The 15,988-nt window shown below is 31.8% G+C and overlaps 2 protein-coding genes across 2 annotated transcripts; both read right to left on the reverse strand.

Moving 5' to 3' along the window:
* Nucleotides 1–3,160: 3,160 nt before the first annotated feature.
* LOC100168904 (glucose dehydrogenase [FAD, quinone]-like) lies at nt 3,161–8,334 on the reverse strand. Its single transcript, XM_001943480.5, has 2 exons — nt 7,932–8,334; nt 3,161–5,581 (listed from the first exon to the last, which is right to left on the reverse strand). Exons 1-2 carry the CDS (start codon nt 7,968–7,970, stop codon nt 3,749–3,751), a joined length of 1,872 nt encoding a protein of 623 aa, XP_001943515.2. The 5' UTR covers nt 7,971–8,334; the 3' UTR covers nt 3,161–3,748.
* Nucleotides 8,335–10,420: 2,086 nt separating this feature from the next.
* Nucleotides 10,421–13,109, reverse strand: LOC115033813. The gene is made up of 2 exons (XM_029487957.1): nt 11,128–13,109; nt 10,421–11,056 (listed from the first exon to the last, which is right to left on the reverse strand). The coding sequence occupies exon 1, from the start codon at nt 12,604–12,606 to the stop codon at nt 11,395–11,397; it is 1,212 nt and encodes a 403-aa protein (XP_029343817.1). The 5' UTR covers nt 12,607–13,109; the 3' UTR covers nt 10,421–11,056; nt 11,128–11,394.
* Between the last annotated feature and the right edge of the window lie 2,879 nt (nt 13,110–15,988).

Here is a 15,988-nt window from a genome sequence, read left to right on the forward strand (position 1 = left end):
AATATAAACTTCTTATTAAATATTGTAGGTATGGTACACAGTTAAAGACTTAAGTACGGCTTATTATAAATTAATTAATAAACAAGAGAGGTATATCTTAAAATATAGCTAAGGGCTTGATTAATCAATATATTTTAATGTAATAGTTTAAAAAATATGTTCTCGCCAAAGTTTTGACCAAAATTTGAAGTTTGATTCCGTGGTATAATATAGTAACTAGTAAGTAAACAAGTATATTAATTTAAGCCCAGTGTATTTGATAAATTCTAAGTTAGGTTTATCTTAAGGATAACATCTGGCAGTGACATGTTCGAAATGTTATTGTGTTATATATTTTATAACTATGATGGCGTTTTACAATTTTTTAGCGAATGTTAAACTGCCTTATACTATTATAGGTATCAGGTACGTACTTATTGTTTTTAATAACAGTATATTATACTTAAATACAGGGATCGAAACCGGTTTAATCGGTTTTCCAAAAAACCGGTTAAAACCACGGTTTTCTCATTTCTGAACACCGGAACTGGAACCGGAACCAAAAGCTTTGAAACACCGGTTAAAAAACCGTAACCGAAACCTAAGACCTTAAAAAACCGTTTTCAAAACCCAAACCGAAACCATAGAATTGAAAAACCGCTCTTGTACTGTTCTTGAAAAACGGATTAAAATTTAAAACTAATGTCGGTTTCTTTGAATTCCAAAAAGTTAATTATATTATTTGTAATTCTACTATTTTTATACGAAGAAATTATTATGTTTGGATTTATTGATAAAAATCCCAATGCAGTTACTGAGTATTACGAAATATTAATATAATATATATTATTACTAAACTTATGATTGAAAATTGAAAATACAAATAATATAGTGTGATGTTATTGTAATATACAATTAAATATTAATGTAATCGAATAATGATCTCAACCATAATATGGTAACATAATATTATGTCGAATGCAAAAGTAGGCATGAGGCACCTAAATTAGGTACAAAATATTCAAGTTAATAACACGAAATTAGTTCTGCTGAACGTTTATTTGTTATATCGTATATTGTACACTAATTATACAAAGTAGCCATATTTCAGAGCTTTAGACTCGGCCCTTATAATAGTTAATAGATAATAAAAATCGAATCTACAGTAATTAGACAGGAAAATAAAATGGAAATTTTTAAAAACCGTTCCAAAAACCAAAACCGAAAATTTTCTAAAACCGTTCTTTAAACCGATAAAATATTTGAAAAACCTTTTTTAAAACCGAAACCAAAACCAAAAAATTTAAAAAACCGGTCTTAAAACCTAAACCAAAACCAGAAAATTTAGAAAACCGTTCTCAAGAACTAAAACCGTAACCGTTAAAATTTGAAACGGTTTCGATCCCTGCTTAAATATAATGGTATTGAATTCTGGTTTTATACATTTCAAAATTTGTATTATTACTGCAATTTCACTGCTTTCATAATATTAGCTGTACAAATCTAAATATGCTATACTGGTACATATTTTTGGTGGCAGATGAAAAATTATATTTAATAGGGCATTCTTGCATTAGGTACCTATATAGAGATAATTATAAACTACCCATGCACAGTTATATCTCAAAATTAATAAATGTCTAGGTGTACCGGAACATAAATCTTATAGACACTCTGGCACTGCTAAAATTTTCAGTTGTGCCCGTGGTAATAGTACCTACTTTATGGTTAAAATTATACAATAAACATTTGGTAAAGGGTAAACTGTATTCAATTGATTAGCAAACGAATTGTTGGAACCCCAAATACTTTTTTATACAGCCATTATTGATATAATCATTGTCTACATACATATAGTGAGTTGCAGATAATTAAAAGTTTAGACAGTTTAGTTGAAACATATTATATACATTATACATACAAGAAATTCAAAATGTTACACGGCTAAGTTGTCTACTGTTTAGTATAGGTACCTATTGTATAAACTTTAAACGTATTAAACGATTACTATTCTGTAGATTTCCAAGGAAGTGGAGAGTATACCTTAATCAAAACATACTTATATAGGTACGATACGCCCGCAATAATGTGCAGTAGCCCAATAACATAAATAATAATAATTACGAAATGCACTCGTCGGAGACGCGATAGGCCTAGATGATATTATGTTAAATTACGCATGTGGATTCTATATTTACTCGTCGTAGACAGAGTATTTTTTATATAAGTACGTATTTATATACTTAAAACAGACGAGATTATACACTCAGTCACTCAGACACACACACACACAAATTACAGTCAAGGTCTAGACGCATTCCTACATGGATCGGTAAGTCGGCACACGCGCAAACGCCTATTATATATTATGTTTATATATAATATTATAGAACGCGTCTGAGCGACCCGATATAATATTATTATACATAATTACATATTTTATTGTTTGTTGCCGATGGAGAGCATCTATAAAGCTTACTCTATAGTATATATGACCGACGCCAGCGATTGTAGTAGCAGCGAGTTCTTAAAAAACCCACAACCCCTACGTCATATGCAAGACTTGCAATTTGGTTGTGACCAAAAAAAAAGGCAAAACGATAATTCACTATGCCTATGTATTTTATTGATCACGAACTCTCGGTAGTCTCACTTCTGCTGCAGATAGTCGACTAAGGGAAAATATTGTAAGTATTAATTTTTATTTTGAATATAAAATTGTATATAGGTACACTTATTCGTTATCGATATTAATTTAAAACTATAAAATTTGATAATAACATAATAATATAATTTATAGGTACTGTTCTCAAATAAGTATAGTCTTGTAAAGAATACTTTTATTTTATATTCGAATACTATTATAGAATACTTTTTTCCATAACTAGTTTTTGTCAGTTTTTGAATGGTTGGTAATTAATATTTATTAATTAATAATTAAAAATACATCGTAATCATAAGTTATTTGTAAATTTTGACCACATATATGATATGGCTGATACGGGCCATATACGGGATACAACACATTGGTGTTTATAAAAATAATCATATCATGGGCCAATATTATATTTCGTTCAAAGAATAAAATTAATGTTCATTATTTATAATATATCTAATCACAAATTTAAAACTATTTTTCCGGATCGGAAAAAGTATTTTTTTAATGAATAAAAAATACAAATAAAAGTATTCAAATACTTTTATTCGAATACTTTACAAGAATGCAAATAAGTTAACAATAAAACCAGTATAGATAGTGTTTAATTCAAATTAAAATAATACACTAAGAAGACAGTCACCCCTCCGTATAATATAACGCCCTCTACAAAATAGATCTAGGAATTGTCTACTCGACAAAACTTTCATTAGCATATAGCGACTGCCACCTGCAAGCTTCAATGCTCTTATAACACTAACAGGTTTCTCTTAAAATACGTGTCGAGCGGGTTCAAACTTGTTCAGCCACTTTTCTTTTAGCATATGGTACCTAATATATTAACCTAACCTATTAATCTATGTAAATGTAACTTGAAAATTGTAAATTAATCCCAATACAATCAGCATTAATTGAATATACCTTGTCGTACTCACAGTACCTACAACTATGGTTTGGGCTTTGTGGCCTGTTGACTCTGGTTTAATATAAATAATGAAACAACAATTTATCATAGTATAGTACTATTATGTCCTAATATTATTTAGTCCAAAAAGTCCACAGCAGACGACGTCTGTACACGTAATATTCTACATCATATTATAATATTACATATTACACGAGTTTACCGTAACATTTTTTTATTATGTCCGATCCCTTTTCGGCGATCATTATGGTTGCGGCATTCGTGTTTACCGAAACGACTTTGGGCATTATTGAGCTGTCAATCACCCGGAGACCGCGTACGCCCTTCACGTTTAGCATGGTGTCAACTACCGACCGGTGATCGCGGGCAGGGCCCATTCGGCATGTGCCGACCGGGTGATAGAACGATGTGCCGACGTTGCGGATTGCGCACACCCAATAGTCCCTCGTTCCCCAGGCGTGAGCCATGCAGTCTGGAAACGCGACCGGTTCCAGAACTAGTCCCGCATCCACCATCGGTTTGGTTTTTGACAGTTCCACAACAAAATCGATTCCACGCAGCAGCGTCTCGATCTCATCATCGTGTGACAAGTAATTGGTGTAGATTTTCGGACGCGCCATCGGGTCACCAGACCGCAGAACCACACGTCCGGTGCTCCGGCCATCGACGTTGATCGGTATCGCTAACACAGAGTCACTTAGAATGTTCAGATCATCGTACAGCCTTGCTACTCGATCTGAGTACCCGAACATATTTGACATCCTGCTCCGTTTGTTCGGTGTGTTTCTCGTGCTGTTGTACGCGAATCTGAGGTATACGACCTGTATGTCAGCGCGTCCTTTTGCCGCGGTGTCGACAAAGCTCACGAGGTTTGTCAGGCCCAATGTTCCTACACCTGCAGACACCAAGTCCAACGTGGCCCGGACCAGGTCGGTGCTCTCGCGAGATATGTCGGCCCGGGATCGGTTCTTCCGGTCACTGAACACAAGTCCAGCGAACGAAACGTGGTCCTGGTAGTTGTAGCCTACCGGTAAGTCACTGATTACGTGGATTCCATGTTGGCGCAAGTGTTCCGCGGGTCCCACGCCCGACACCATGAGAATCTGAGGGCTCATAATCACGCCCGCGGAAAGTATCACTTCCCGGGATGCGTACACGTGCTTCGCTCGCCCCGACGGTGTGACGTACTTCACGCCCACCGCCCTTGTGCAGTTTTCACCACCGGGTGCCGAGATTCGCTGCATCATCACCTGGGTCACCCTGACATTTTTCGCCACGAACAGATTTGGCCGTCCACTGGCCGGCAACAGGAACGCCTTGAGCGTGCTGCACCGGAGACCGTCTCGTACCGTGAAGTCCATCGGGCCGTACCCAATTGCGGGGGGTGCGAACCGGTTTATGTCATCCAACTCTGCCAATCGGAGCAGCCGGTTGCCGTCGGTGACTGCCGAATACGCCGGGTCGATGGAAACCAGCGGACTGACCGTAAGCGGGCCGCCGCGACCGTGTGAAACTGCGTCCCGCCGACCAACACTACCCGTGAAATTCTCCGACTTGATGAAGTACGGCAACACGTCACCGAACCCCCAGCCCGTATTGCCCAGCCGCTCCCATTCGTCAAAGTCACGCTTGGTGCCCCGCAAGTACATCATGGCGTTCATGGACGATGATCCACCCAGCATCAGGCCCCTAGACAACTGGCACCGGCCGCGTTCCAAGCCCCCGAACAGGTGCGGTTCGGGTTCGGTGATAAACGTCCAGTCGACCTCGCTCGTTAAAAAATCGCTGAACCTGAGAGGCGTTTCCGTGTTGGCCAGTGGGTCACCACCCGCCTCAAGCAGCAGCACATTCCATTCGGGTATCTCGCTGAGGCGGGCCGCGACCGTGGCACCTGCACTACCGCCGCCCACCACTATGAAGTCGAACATCATGTTATTGGCGTCCGTGAACAGCGTCGGACCGTAGTCGTGCGGATACATCAACGATGAAACTCCGTTCCAACGCCGCTGCTGCAGCGGACTCTGAAAACATTAACGCTATTACGATACGTCTCAAATCTATAGTCCAGGAAAAAACCAGAACAGGAAAGTTAAATCAGTAAAGTTATAAAAGTCACCTATGGTGGGAAGACTGCCATTCCACACTTCCCCCCCGAGACCGCTTTATGTCAATAAAATATTAAAATCTGCTTTTTCCAAATAACTAGGTTTTTTGATTAGATGAATATACTTAAGGCTATTGGGTACCAGAAAAACCATAAATTGCCTACCTTCAACTCCTTAATTACGGTCGGTACCCAAACGCCTTAATATGTTATATATTAAAGATAATAAGTAATTTTTTATAAAATAAGGTCTAAATATTTATTTTAGTGTGGGAAAAATATGTTATTTACTTCAATAATTACATCTGAAATGTCAAAGTATTGGTGACTTGTGTTTAACGACGTCCACTATTGTTCAGATACAATAAATGTAATTTTTATATGTCACTGTAATAGTTTTATTAACCTTACTGCATTAAGATCTTTATATTGCTCACTAATTAGGTCATGTCTAAACTATAACTCGACCCCTTTGGTCTCCGCACCAAATAGGTCATATACAAATCCTAGAGGCTATTCAAAATATCTATTTTGGATTTTTTTCTCATAATTGCATGTTATCTATAAAGAACCACATTTATCATATTATACACCACTGTTATACCATTTACATTTAGGCTCGTTAGACATACACAGGGAAAAAAATCCGGCTCATAAGATTAACTCAATTATTTTTAAACTGGTGTTCAATTTGACATGGGCTGTGGATCTTACTTACTAACACAATAAAATTATATCCTAATAATCTTGAAGTAGGTATATGGATAATAGATAATATGTAATAATAACGATTGTTGAACTATTGATTGCTTTATAGGTGCTTGAAATAAAAACAATTTACCGACATTAATACATTATCTGAACCTGAATAAATAAAGTCTTTAAACAATTTATGCGTGTGATATAATGGTATAAATGTATAATATCATAAACTTGGGTATGTCAGCTATAACTTACAAACGTACAATAATTGTACCTACAATACTGCAATAATAAAACTAATACAATACAATCCAATGTTTTTAACAGTGAAAAATTGTTTCACTTTTTTTGTTAATAATTATAAAATAAAATGTTTAACGCTCATAGGCGTATATACAATATAATAGAGTAAAATATACAATACATTAGTACATAATATTATTAAAGCTATATATCTGAGTCAAAAATGTATTATTTTAAATTCTGAGTAAAGCTATTTTACAATGATGCATGTTTTAGATTCTAAGCAGAGCGATGAATGTATTGATTTTGAATGTGTGTTTTTTTATTTTTTTTATATAAGTGTCTGTGTCGACGATAAGATTTTCCACTTCAGTTTCTTGTTCAACGGAAAAGTGAATGCAGTTGGTGCCACGGTCAACATTTTCCAGTAGTTTCCAAAAGTGCCAGGAAAAAAAAAAAAAAATTAAAGAAAACCCGGAATTTTTACGCAAAATCGGTTTTCGACAAAATCAATTTTGGTTTTTTGTGTAATTCGAAAACAAATGACCGTAGACACATCCAATTTTCACTGAATCTATATATTATTATTTGTTATACAGTATACGCGATAAGATTTTCAAAATATTTTGACTTGTTTTGAGCTGTTTACGGAGTACGAACATTTGCCGTTTCGAATTTTTTTCAATTGTTGTGAATAAAATTTTACTCGTTTGATTAAAAAGCTTGACAATTTAATACAAGTTCCTAATATATTGTAACAATGGCAGTTAATATTCACAATAATATCAGATATACTTATAGCAGTAATATCACAGGCTGACTGACCGTCTTCGCTAAGATTTGTTTTCGTATATAAGTACAATGATATTACATTATTGAATTCAAATTTAACATCTATTACAGTGACCCACTTGCAACTTATTGTACAGCAGGGCGACACCCACTTTTTTTTGTGGACACTTTTCATTGAAGAAACAATTATTTGATTTTCAACTTCGTTGGTGATTCTGGTAGCAAATTGGATTTAGTTTGTATTTTTTTCAGGGGGGGGGGTCAAAGTAATATAATATTTTTAATACTTTTCAAAATATCGGGAATTCGGGAATCACAAAAAAAAAACACGAATATTGTTTAAAAATATTGTAATATTATATTATAAAAATAATTTTTTGGTAACATTGGTTACCTAGGTATAAGTTATAACAAGTATCGAAAAGTATTTTGCCTAAAAAAAGAAAATGATATTGAAACTGCTATAATTTCATATAATATTAATAGGCATAATAATGGACATTTATTATTTATTTAATATTTGTACTCACCAAACACAGCATAGTGATAACCGTCCAATAAACGAACATTGTTCCGCGATGTCTTTCAGTTTGCTTATGTGATGTGTTCGTGTATAATGAACAAATATATAGTCAGCTGAATACGATTAAATCGATAACACGTAAGTAATACGACTAATACCTACTTATTTTATATAATACGACTGCAGGACGGTGTAACTCCGGTGTAAGTATAAATTAGAGCTAAACACAGGTGGCGATCGTCCGGTCAACCGAAATAATAAATAACATTAAAACGTGCGGTAGGTACAGAAGTATGTATTATACTGTATAGTGTATACAAAATATTATAAGAAAGGTACACCACCGCGGAAGTTTAAAATTTTCAATGCATCATTTCGATTGGTGAGTTGCGAGTAATACGAGTATTAGATATAGATTATGATATAATATAATATTATTTTAGAATGATTTATTATTACGTCATAAATATAATATACTATTCTCCGGGTGCTGCAAATTTGATATTATTATAATATACTTATTGACTATTGTTATATGCTGATCGTCCGATTAAAATTTGGTATACTTTTTATGATCAAATATAATATTATAGATATATCACCCATGCGTGATTCTATGCCTACCGGCTACCATGGTATCATGCCTATCAACTCATCCAGTAGGTAACTCAAACATTTATTGTGGTGGACGATTCGTCTTCATCACTCACCATAAAGTAGCGCAATTTTATACATATATTTAAGGAGCTTAATTTACCTACTATTGTCCATTAGGGCATTTTATCATTTTAGTAAACATTTATAGAAGATGAAAATTAAAAATTAAGATATGTTTTAGTACATTATTTAAACAATTTTACTGTGGTATCCGTCATTACTTAATACCATTGATTAAATATTACTAAATATATAATATATTTAACAACGTACCATTATTTGTTTATCAGTGAATTAGGTTTGTTAAAAAAACGTATTTCACCAATTATATTGTATGGATCGATTATTATTTAAATATTTCTGTTAATATCATATAACATTTTTTTTTTGAAAAAACAACAATAATAATTATCATCATTTAATTTAATACTCGATCAATGTTCCCAAAAGTATATTCTTTAACAAAACATAAATAAGGTTTTAGTGTCTTACAATAATTTACACACTTAAAATGATATATATATATAATATATATTATAGATACATTACCTAATAAATTATACCTTTATACATTATATGTATATATAATACTATATTAGGTACTTTAACAGTAAGCTTACACATTCAACGAGTCATAAAGTCGATAAAATGCGGAAACAGGTAGATTCAACAATAATATTGACAAGAACAAGATTAATATTGCGTGAAGCTTTAGTTATCTTTACTACAGAGTGGAGACTATAATAATTTTTATTATAGACAGGTTTTGGCCGCCATGAGATCGACTACTTCTTTACCCACACTCGGAAAGTTATAAAATATAAACAGCCGTTTTGTACATACCTAACATATTTTGACGCTTTGAAAGTTTGGAATACTTATACTTGTATTATACATGTATTCTATAAGTTGATCAGTTATTTTGTACCTTTATGTAATTGTAATACGTATAATAGTATATAACTATATAAGTATTAACTGTGTGTAATTTTTATTTTAAAATCCAATGCGGCAATAACCATTTTAAATTACCAAGTGAGTTTCAGTCAGTAGCGTACACAGGATTTTAGTTCGGTTAGGGTTTTACGTGAGTAAATAATTTACATTATTTTTTTCTAAACAGATTTTATATAATTAGTTATGACAAATTATATAGTTCATCTCAAATTTAGTTTACAATTAGAACACTCAAGTGTAACACCTGGACACCTAGTCATCTTTATAGAGCCTAAACGTGGTAATAATCGATGGATGGTACATGATGATACGCCATATACGACGATTACGGCAGACGTTCTAAATCAGCAAAAAAAAAAACTGAAACTATGAACGAAGTCTTTGTCATATTTAACATTTTATTTTATATCTATTAAAAATGACCAACAAATTATCGACTCTGAGTATTTTAATGGTAGTAAATAATAAATTTTTGTAAAAGGAAGACATTTTAGGGGGGGTCAGAACCCTAGAACCCTGCCCCTGCGTACGCCACTGGTTTCAGTATATTATAGGTATAAAATAGTTTAATTTTTGGAATTTAATCACTTTTATATCCCGTTCTATATATATTTTACTATGCAATTAACGATTGTTTAGTCTTTATTTAATTTTTTTTATTGTCATGGCTTAATCTATTGGTAGTTGAAAATCTTACCGGTAGTGTCAGTGCGTAGTGCGTACCCTAATTTTCAAAAATAAAACAATAAATACAATTTAATTATTTAAAAAGCGTGTTATTCCTAATCTATACCACAATTCCTATGTTTATATAAATATATAATTAAGTAAGTATAGTACAATTTAGTTTTTTTGATATCAAACTTAACACCGTATAATATTAGTATGATAATCTATCCAGTGCCACAACTATGTTTCGTGTAACCCGGTGTGAACAATATTATTAGGGGGAATCCACACAAACTTTAACTTAACAAATAATTATTTTTATAATTAGTAGGTATAATTTTTTTGATAATATTTTGCATTTTTGCAATGTTTGTTTTGGTGTACAAAAATCTTGTTAATGTCATCTTGTTATTGTCATATGTTAAATCTTAACATGGAAATATATACTTGCCTCTTATTCTTTAGTTCCTTATCCATCATTATCAATTTGCATTATATTATATACTTATAAACTCTATAGAAATACACGAATAACTAGAAAAAGTTTACCTTCATTTTTAACAAAGTAAATGTAATAATTAGGCTTAGGGACTTGTAGCTCTAAAAAATACCCGAATATGCATGCAAATATGCACCAAAAAATGGCCAAATATGTCCTAAAATATGCACCTAAAAATAACCGTATATGTACTAAGATATGGCCCCCAAAAAAATTAGGTATAACAAATATGTGGTAAAATTAAATATTTATTTTATTAGAATTTATATTATATATCAGAATGTTATTATTTGAATTTAAAATTATATAATTGTATTATAAATTGTCCGTGTCTTCCGTGTCTTCTGGTCCTAAAATAAAAATAAAATAATGTTTAAATATTTAAATGATTTAATTCTTATTATTTTATTAATATCTTTACCTTTAAAATTACACTGCACAATTAGATATTTTCTGATGTTTTCAAACGTGAATCTACGACGATTACTTGACAGTAAATTCTTATACACAGAAAAACTTCTTTCTACATCTACAGACGACATTGGAGCATACATAAAATAAACCAGATCATTACTTGTCAAGTCTTCAGGCAATCCTTCCATATTTTCAACTTCGCCGCCTAAGATTTTTGAAATTTTTAATAAAGCTTTGTAACCAGGATATTTTTCTAAAACGTCATTTAACTTCTTTACGACTGCTTTCCTTTTGTACATTTTAAGTCAACAATTTTATTTTTCGCATCTTCAACCGTTTTTAAAGAATAGGATAATTGTATGCCTTTCTTTTCCAAAAATGTTATAGATTTGGGTAAAAATCCGAAATTCGATTTAATAAATGCCAAGTTACACTGTAGGTTATTCTTTTCCAAATACTTTTTGACTGTCTTAATTGAAACGGCATCATCGCTGTCAAATGTTTTTATAACTGTTTGAATGTTCTCTAAATGTTCGCAATAGTATATGGTAGCATTTATCCAAGTTCCCCATCTTGTTAGTATAGGTTCAGGTGGTAAAGGAATCTCGTTTTTTGTCATATTTAAAAATGTTTTTATACGTAAGGGAGATTTTCGAAATACTTTTTTCACTGAAGATACTACCTTATCTACTTCCGAAAATTCGTCACGAACTTTTTCAGCGAGCCTGTGAAATGCATGTGCAAGGCAAGTAATATGAATAACTTTTGAATAAAGTGTTTGTATAGCTTTACCCGCCTTAATCATATAAGGGGCTGCATCGCTTACAAACAATAAAACATTGTCATGTTCGACTCCTTCAGGCCACAATATCCCCATAGCTTTATCAAATAATTTGAATATTGTTGAATGGTTGGTTTTGTCAAGTTCCTCGGAATGCAATAAAAATATTTGACCGGCGTTATCAATTTCTAATGTTCCGATAATAACATTTGCTACAAAACGCCCAGTGACGTCCGTAGTTTCATCAATTGAAACCCAGATTCGTTTTCCGTTTACAATCGCCCTAATTTTTAAAATAGTCTCTTGGTAAATATCGTCAACGTAACCTTTACGAAGTGTTGTTTCACTAGGTATATCTTCATTCGTGTATTTTTCTAAAAACCATTTAAATTCGTTGTTTGATAATTTATTTAGGGGAATATTTGACGAAAGCAAAGCCTTGCACAAATCTTTGTTGAAATTATTCTTTTTGCCTAGGTTGGTTTTTAAAACAAACTGCTGGTTTACCTTATTTATTTTATTTTCTTCCCGTTTAACTGCTCTATTATGCTTGTCAGTCCTTAGATACTGGATAACATTGAAACGTTTGTCACTCCCAACTTTTATTTCGCAAAATTTACAAAACAAAACACTACCGTCAGACGAAAATGTATCTTTAAATTCTAAAACATAACTTTGTAACTTTGATTTTTGTACTTTCGGCATTTTAACAGTTACTTTAGGTTTATTTACATTTATTTACGAACTTATTGCGTATAAAAATCTACACTACAGTGAAAAGCACACGAGAGGCGAAAACAACGACGGATAATAATCGACTAAACTGAAATAATAACTATTATCGGCTATCAGTCTATCGAGCGGGCGATACGGTCGATACGGTTTTATAGGATTAATAATTATCTACACAAAAGTTACAACGAGATATGAATGGTAGTTTCCAGATAGCATATTATTGGAAGTATTAATATATTTTTTTTTTGATCTATCATATTTCGGTTCAACTCATGCAGCAGTCAACGTGTTAACTATCTATAATTTAAAAAAAATTTGCCAAAATATGCAAAATAAGCATAACAATTTTAAAATATGCACTTTCCTGCAAAATCTATCAAATTTGCAAAAATATGCACATTCAAATTTTAGATCTGATATCGTGGCACCGAGAAATGAATTTATTTCACACTCTGCTATATTTAACAATAATTAAAAAAAGGATGCAAATGCTACAAGACCCTAAGCCTAGTAATAATATTATTAGGTACATAAATATTAAAATATACCATGTTCATTGTTCATATTATTATCTTCACGTATATATTTACAATGATTTGTGATTTTTTTTTTTTAAATGTTTCTATTATAATACATTTTTCTTGTAAAAACTACTCTAATCATAATTGTTGAGGATTTTTTTTTTGGTAAAAAATTATATCTAGTTTGTTCTGTAATAAATTTTCAAGTACTTTTTAAAATAATCGGGAGAAATAAAAATAATGAATTTTTAATATTATTATTTATTATTAAAATAATTCTTTGCTAACCGTGGCTTCCACCATATTATAGTCAATGGTTAGAATCGTTTTTTTTTATCGTACACAATGATTTATCATTGAATTTAATGTTAACGAATCCACTACAGTGTGACCTACTCAAATACGTAGTACACTCGACACCTGCAACTGCATAGCAATGCGGTTAATATGCTTACTTTATGGCATCAAACACAATTGTATTATTTAAAATATGAGGCGACTGACAATTCACAGCTCAATTCTGAAGTTCACGTGACTCAATTTTGGTTCACTATCCACCGATTGAAGACGACTAATATAATATAATTGTATTAATTGCACTATATATTGAATTATTTAAAAATGTATCAATTGTCAAATATTATTACACTACTATTGTTATTGTTATTCTATATTGGAAATTGGAAATTGTCTGTATACATATAAATAAATAAATAAATAAATAAATAGGGAACAGGGTACCCGGTATACCGGCCACAAAAAAAAAATTCTCTTGAATGTACCACTCTCCACTCTCGGGTAATCGGGTGTACCACTTTCGGAGATTGATAAAAATAATAGTGTAAGATTCTTGAACAATAATGTTTATAATAATATATTTTATGTAGGTACTAACTGACTTCGTTTATTTTGGCACTATAACATAGCTATCAACTTTATTTTTATTTTTTTGAAATTGTTGTTTTGAATACAACCTGCACTACTGCTGACTTATTCAAGCGAAACAGTCATGTAATCGAAGTTCGGTGGACCGAAATAAAAATTATCTTTGTCTGATGTGTTATACAGTACTGACACACAAAATATATGTGTTATATTATATGGATATCATCATCATCATTATTATTACCTATACTATGTACAAATTATTATGTCGGAACGATTTGATCGGCTCTTCGAAATTGATGTTATTATTATAATATGTATTACATCATTGCTGTGATATTATAACAGTTACAATACAATTGTTATATCTAATTCCTACTTCATTCCAAATGACAGCGTAAAAAATGGCATACACTATACAAACATAATATACTACATAAACCTACCAAATAAAATATAATATAAAATTAGCTCATGTAACTATTATTGACTATAAAACCATTATTAATACATTGACATGACGACATCTTGATAAATTATAATTTATGTAAAGGTATGTGTATTATTATTTCAATATTATGTCGTGGGCGCACGGATTCTACCAAACTACTATGAGAGACTTGCTTTTGTTATAAAAATTACAATACTAATCGCAATTTAAATTATACACATGATATCTAAAAGTCAAGGATTTATTCTAGGAATTGTTTACTTTGACAGACATTTTGGAAGATTCTTGCAATGAGCAACATTAAAAATATTTTCGGTATCATTAAAATAATGACCGGCTTGGATTTATACACAAATACAAATATGAATAAGCCATTGTTATGGCCTCCAGTTCAGGAAAAGGGGTATAGGGGATACCATATATAAGAGAACCCAAAACACACAATTTTCAGATGTATTATAATATAGCCACTGATATCCAAGGCCCAAGCACCTTCGTGCCTATTAAACCGTATATTTTTGTTCTTGGACATTTTTACATAATTTACATAGGTAATATTAAACTTATGTTTAATAAAATATATTATTAGGTATTCAATTTTACTATTTATAGGTAGCCTAATGTTATATCTCCACTTTCTGTCAACATTTTACCACAGAACAATGATTGTGCCGACATTTGTGATCGACCGGAACGTAACATTAATTATCGGTATAAAATTATATTAGAAGGTAGGTACTAAGTTATGTAGCCTCGTAGCTGTATTTTGATAAATATTTTGTATCACATATAGGTCTATGTTTTTAAATTGCACATTTATTTCAGAAGGCACTGACGATTTAAATTTTTTTATCGTCATAATGTATTAAGTTTTTACGTTTTTGAAAGATAATATACATTTTAATTTCATTAATTATATTTTCATTCCATTTCCGAAGCAGAATATCCTTCGAAGTATTTCAATCTATAAAAATAAAATTTTGGACAAGTACCTAGTTTATTAGTTATAACTCGTCCAAAATTCGATTTGTATAAGTACATCGATGTACTCAAAAATATATTCTTATTTGGAAAAAGGAATTAAAATTACATGTTGTCTTTTAACAAAGTAAAAATAAATAAAAATAGTAAAAATATATATCTTAACATATTATAAAACAATAAGTCCCTTTTTCTCTCTGTATGCTTAGATCTTTAAAACTACTCAACGGATTTTGATGTGGTTTTTTTTAATTGAGAGAGTGGTTCAAGAGGAAGGTTTATATGTATATAATATGCATAATGTAGAAGAGAAACACCCCTGGGAGGTGCTCAAAAAGGAATTTTGAGATTTACGATAGAAATTTTTGTTTATTAATGGTTGCTATATGGACACAAACATATAGAAAATATTCAAATTAAAAAAAAATAATAATGAATCTTACTCTTAACAAAGTCCCGCTGTCCGTCTATATGCTTAGATCTTTAAGACTACGAAACAGATTTTGATGCTGGT

The sequence above is a fragment of the Acyrthosiphon pisum genome, chromosome A1 (genome assembly GCF_005508785.2).
Source record: "Acyrthosiphon pisum isolate AL4f chromosome A1, pea_aphid_22Mar2018_4r6ur, whole genome shotgun sequence".
NCBI lineage: Eukaryota > Metazoa > Arthropoda > Insecta > Hemiptera > Aphididae > Acyrthosiphon > Acyrthosiphon pisum.

Excerpts from the sequence above, each read along its gene's own strand:
- LOC100168904 (XM_001943480.5), bottom strand. The coding sequence starts at position 7,970 with ATGTTCGTTTATTGGACGGTTATCACTATGCTGTGTTTG. Across the intron at positions 5,582-7,931 it reads TTATCACTATGCTGTGTTTG|AGTCCGCTGCAGCAGCGGCG; the intron begins GTGAGTACAAAT and ends TAATGTTTTCAG.
- LOC115033813 (XM_029487957.1), bottom strand. The coding sequence starts at position 12,606 with ATGCCGAAAGTACAAAAATCAAAGTTACAAAGTTATGTTTTAGAATTT.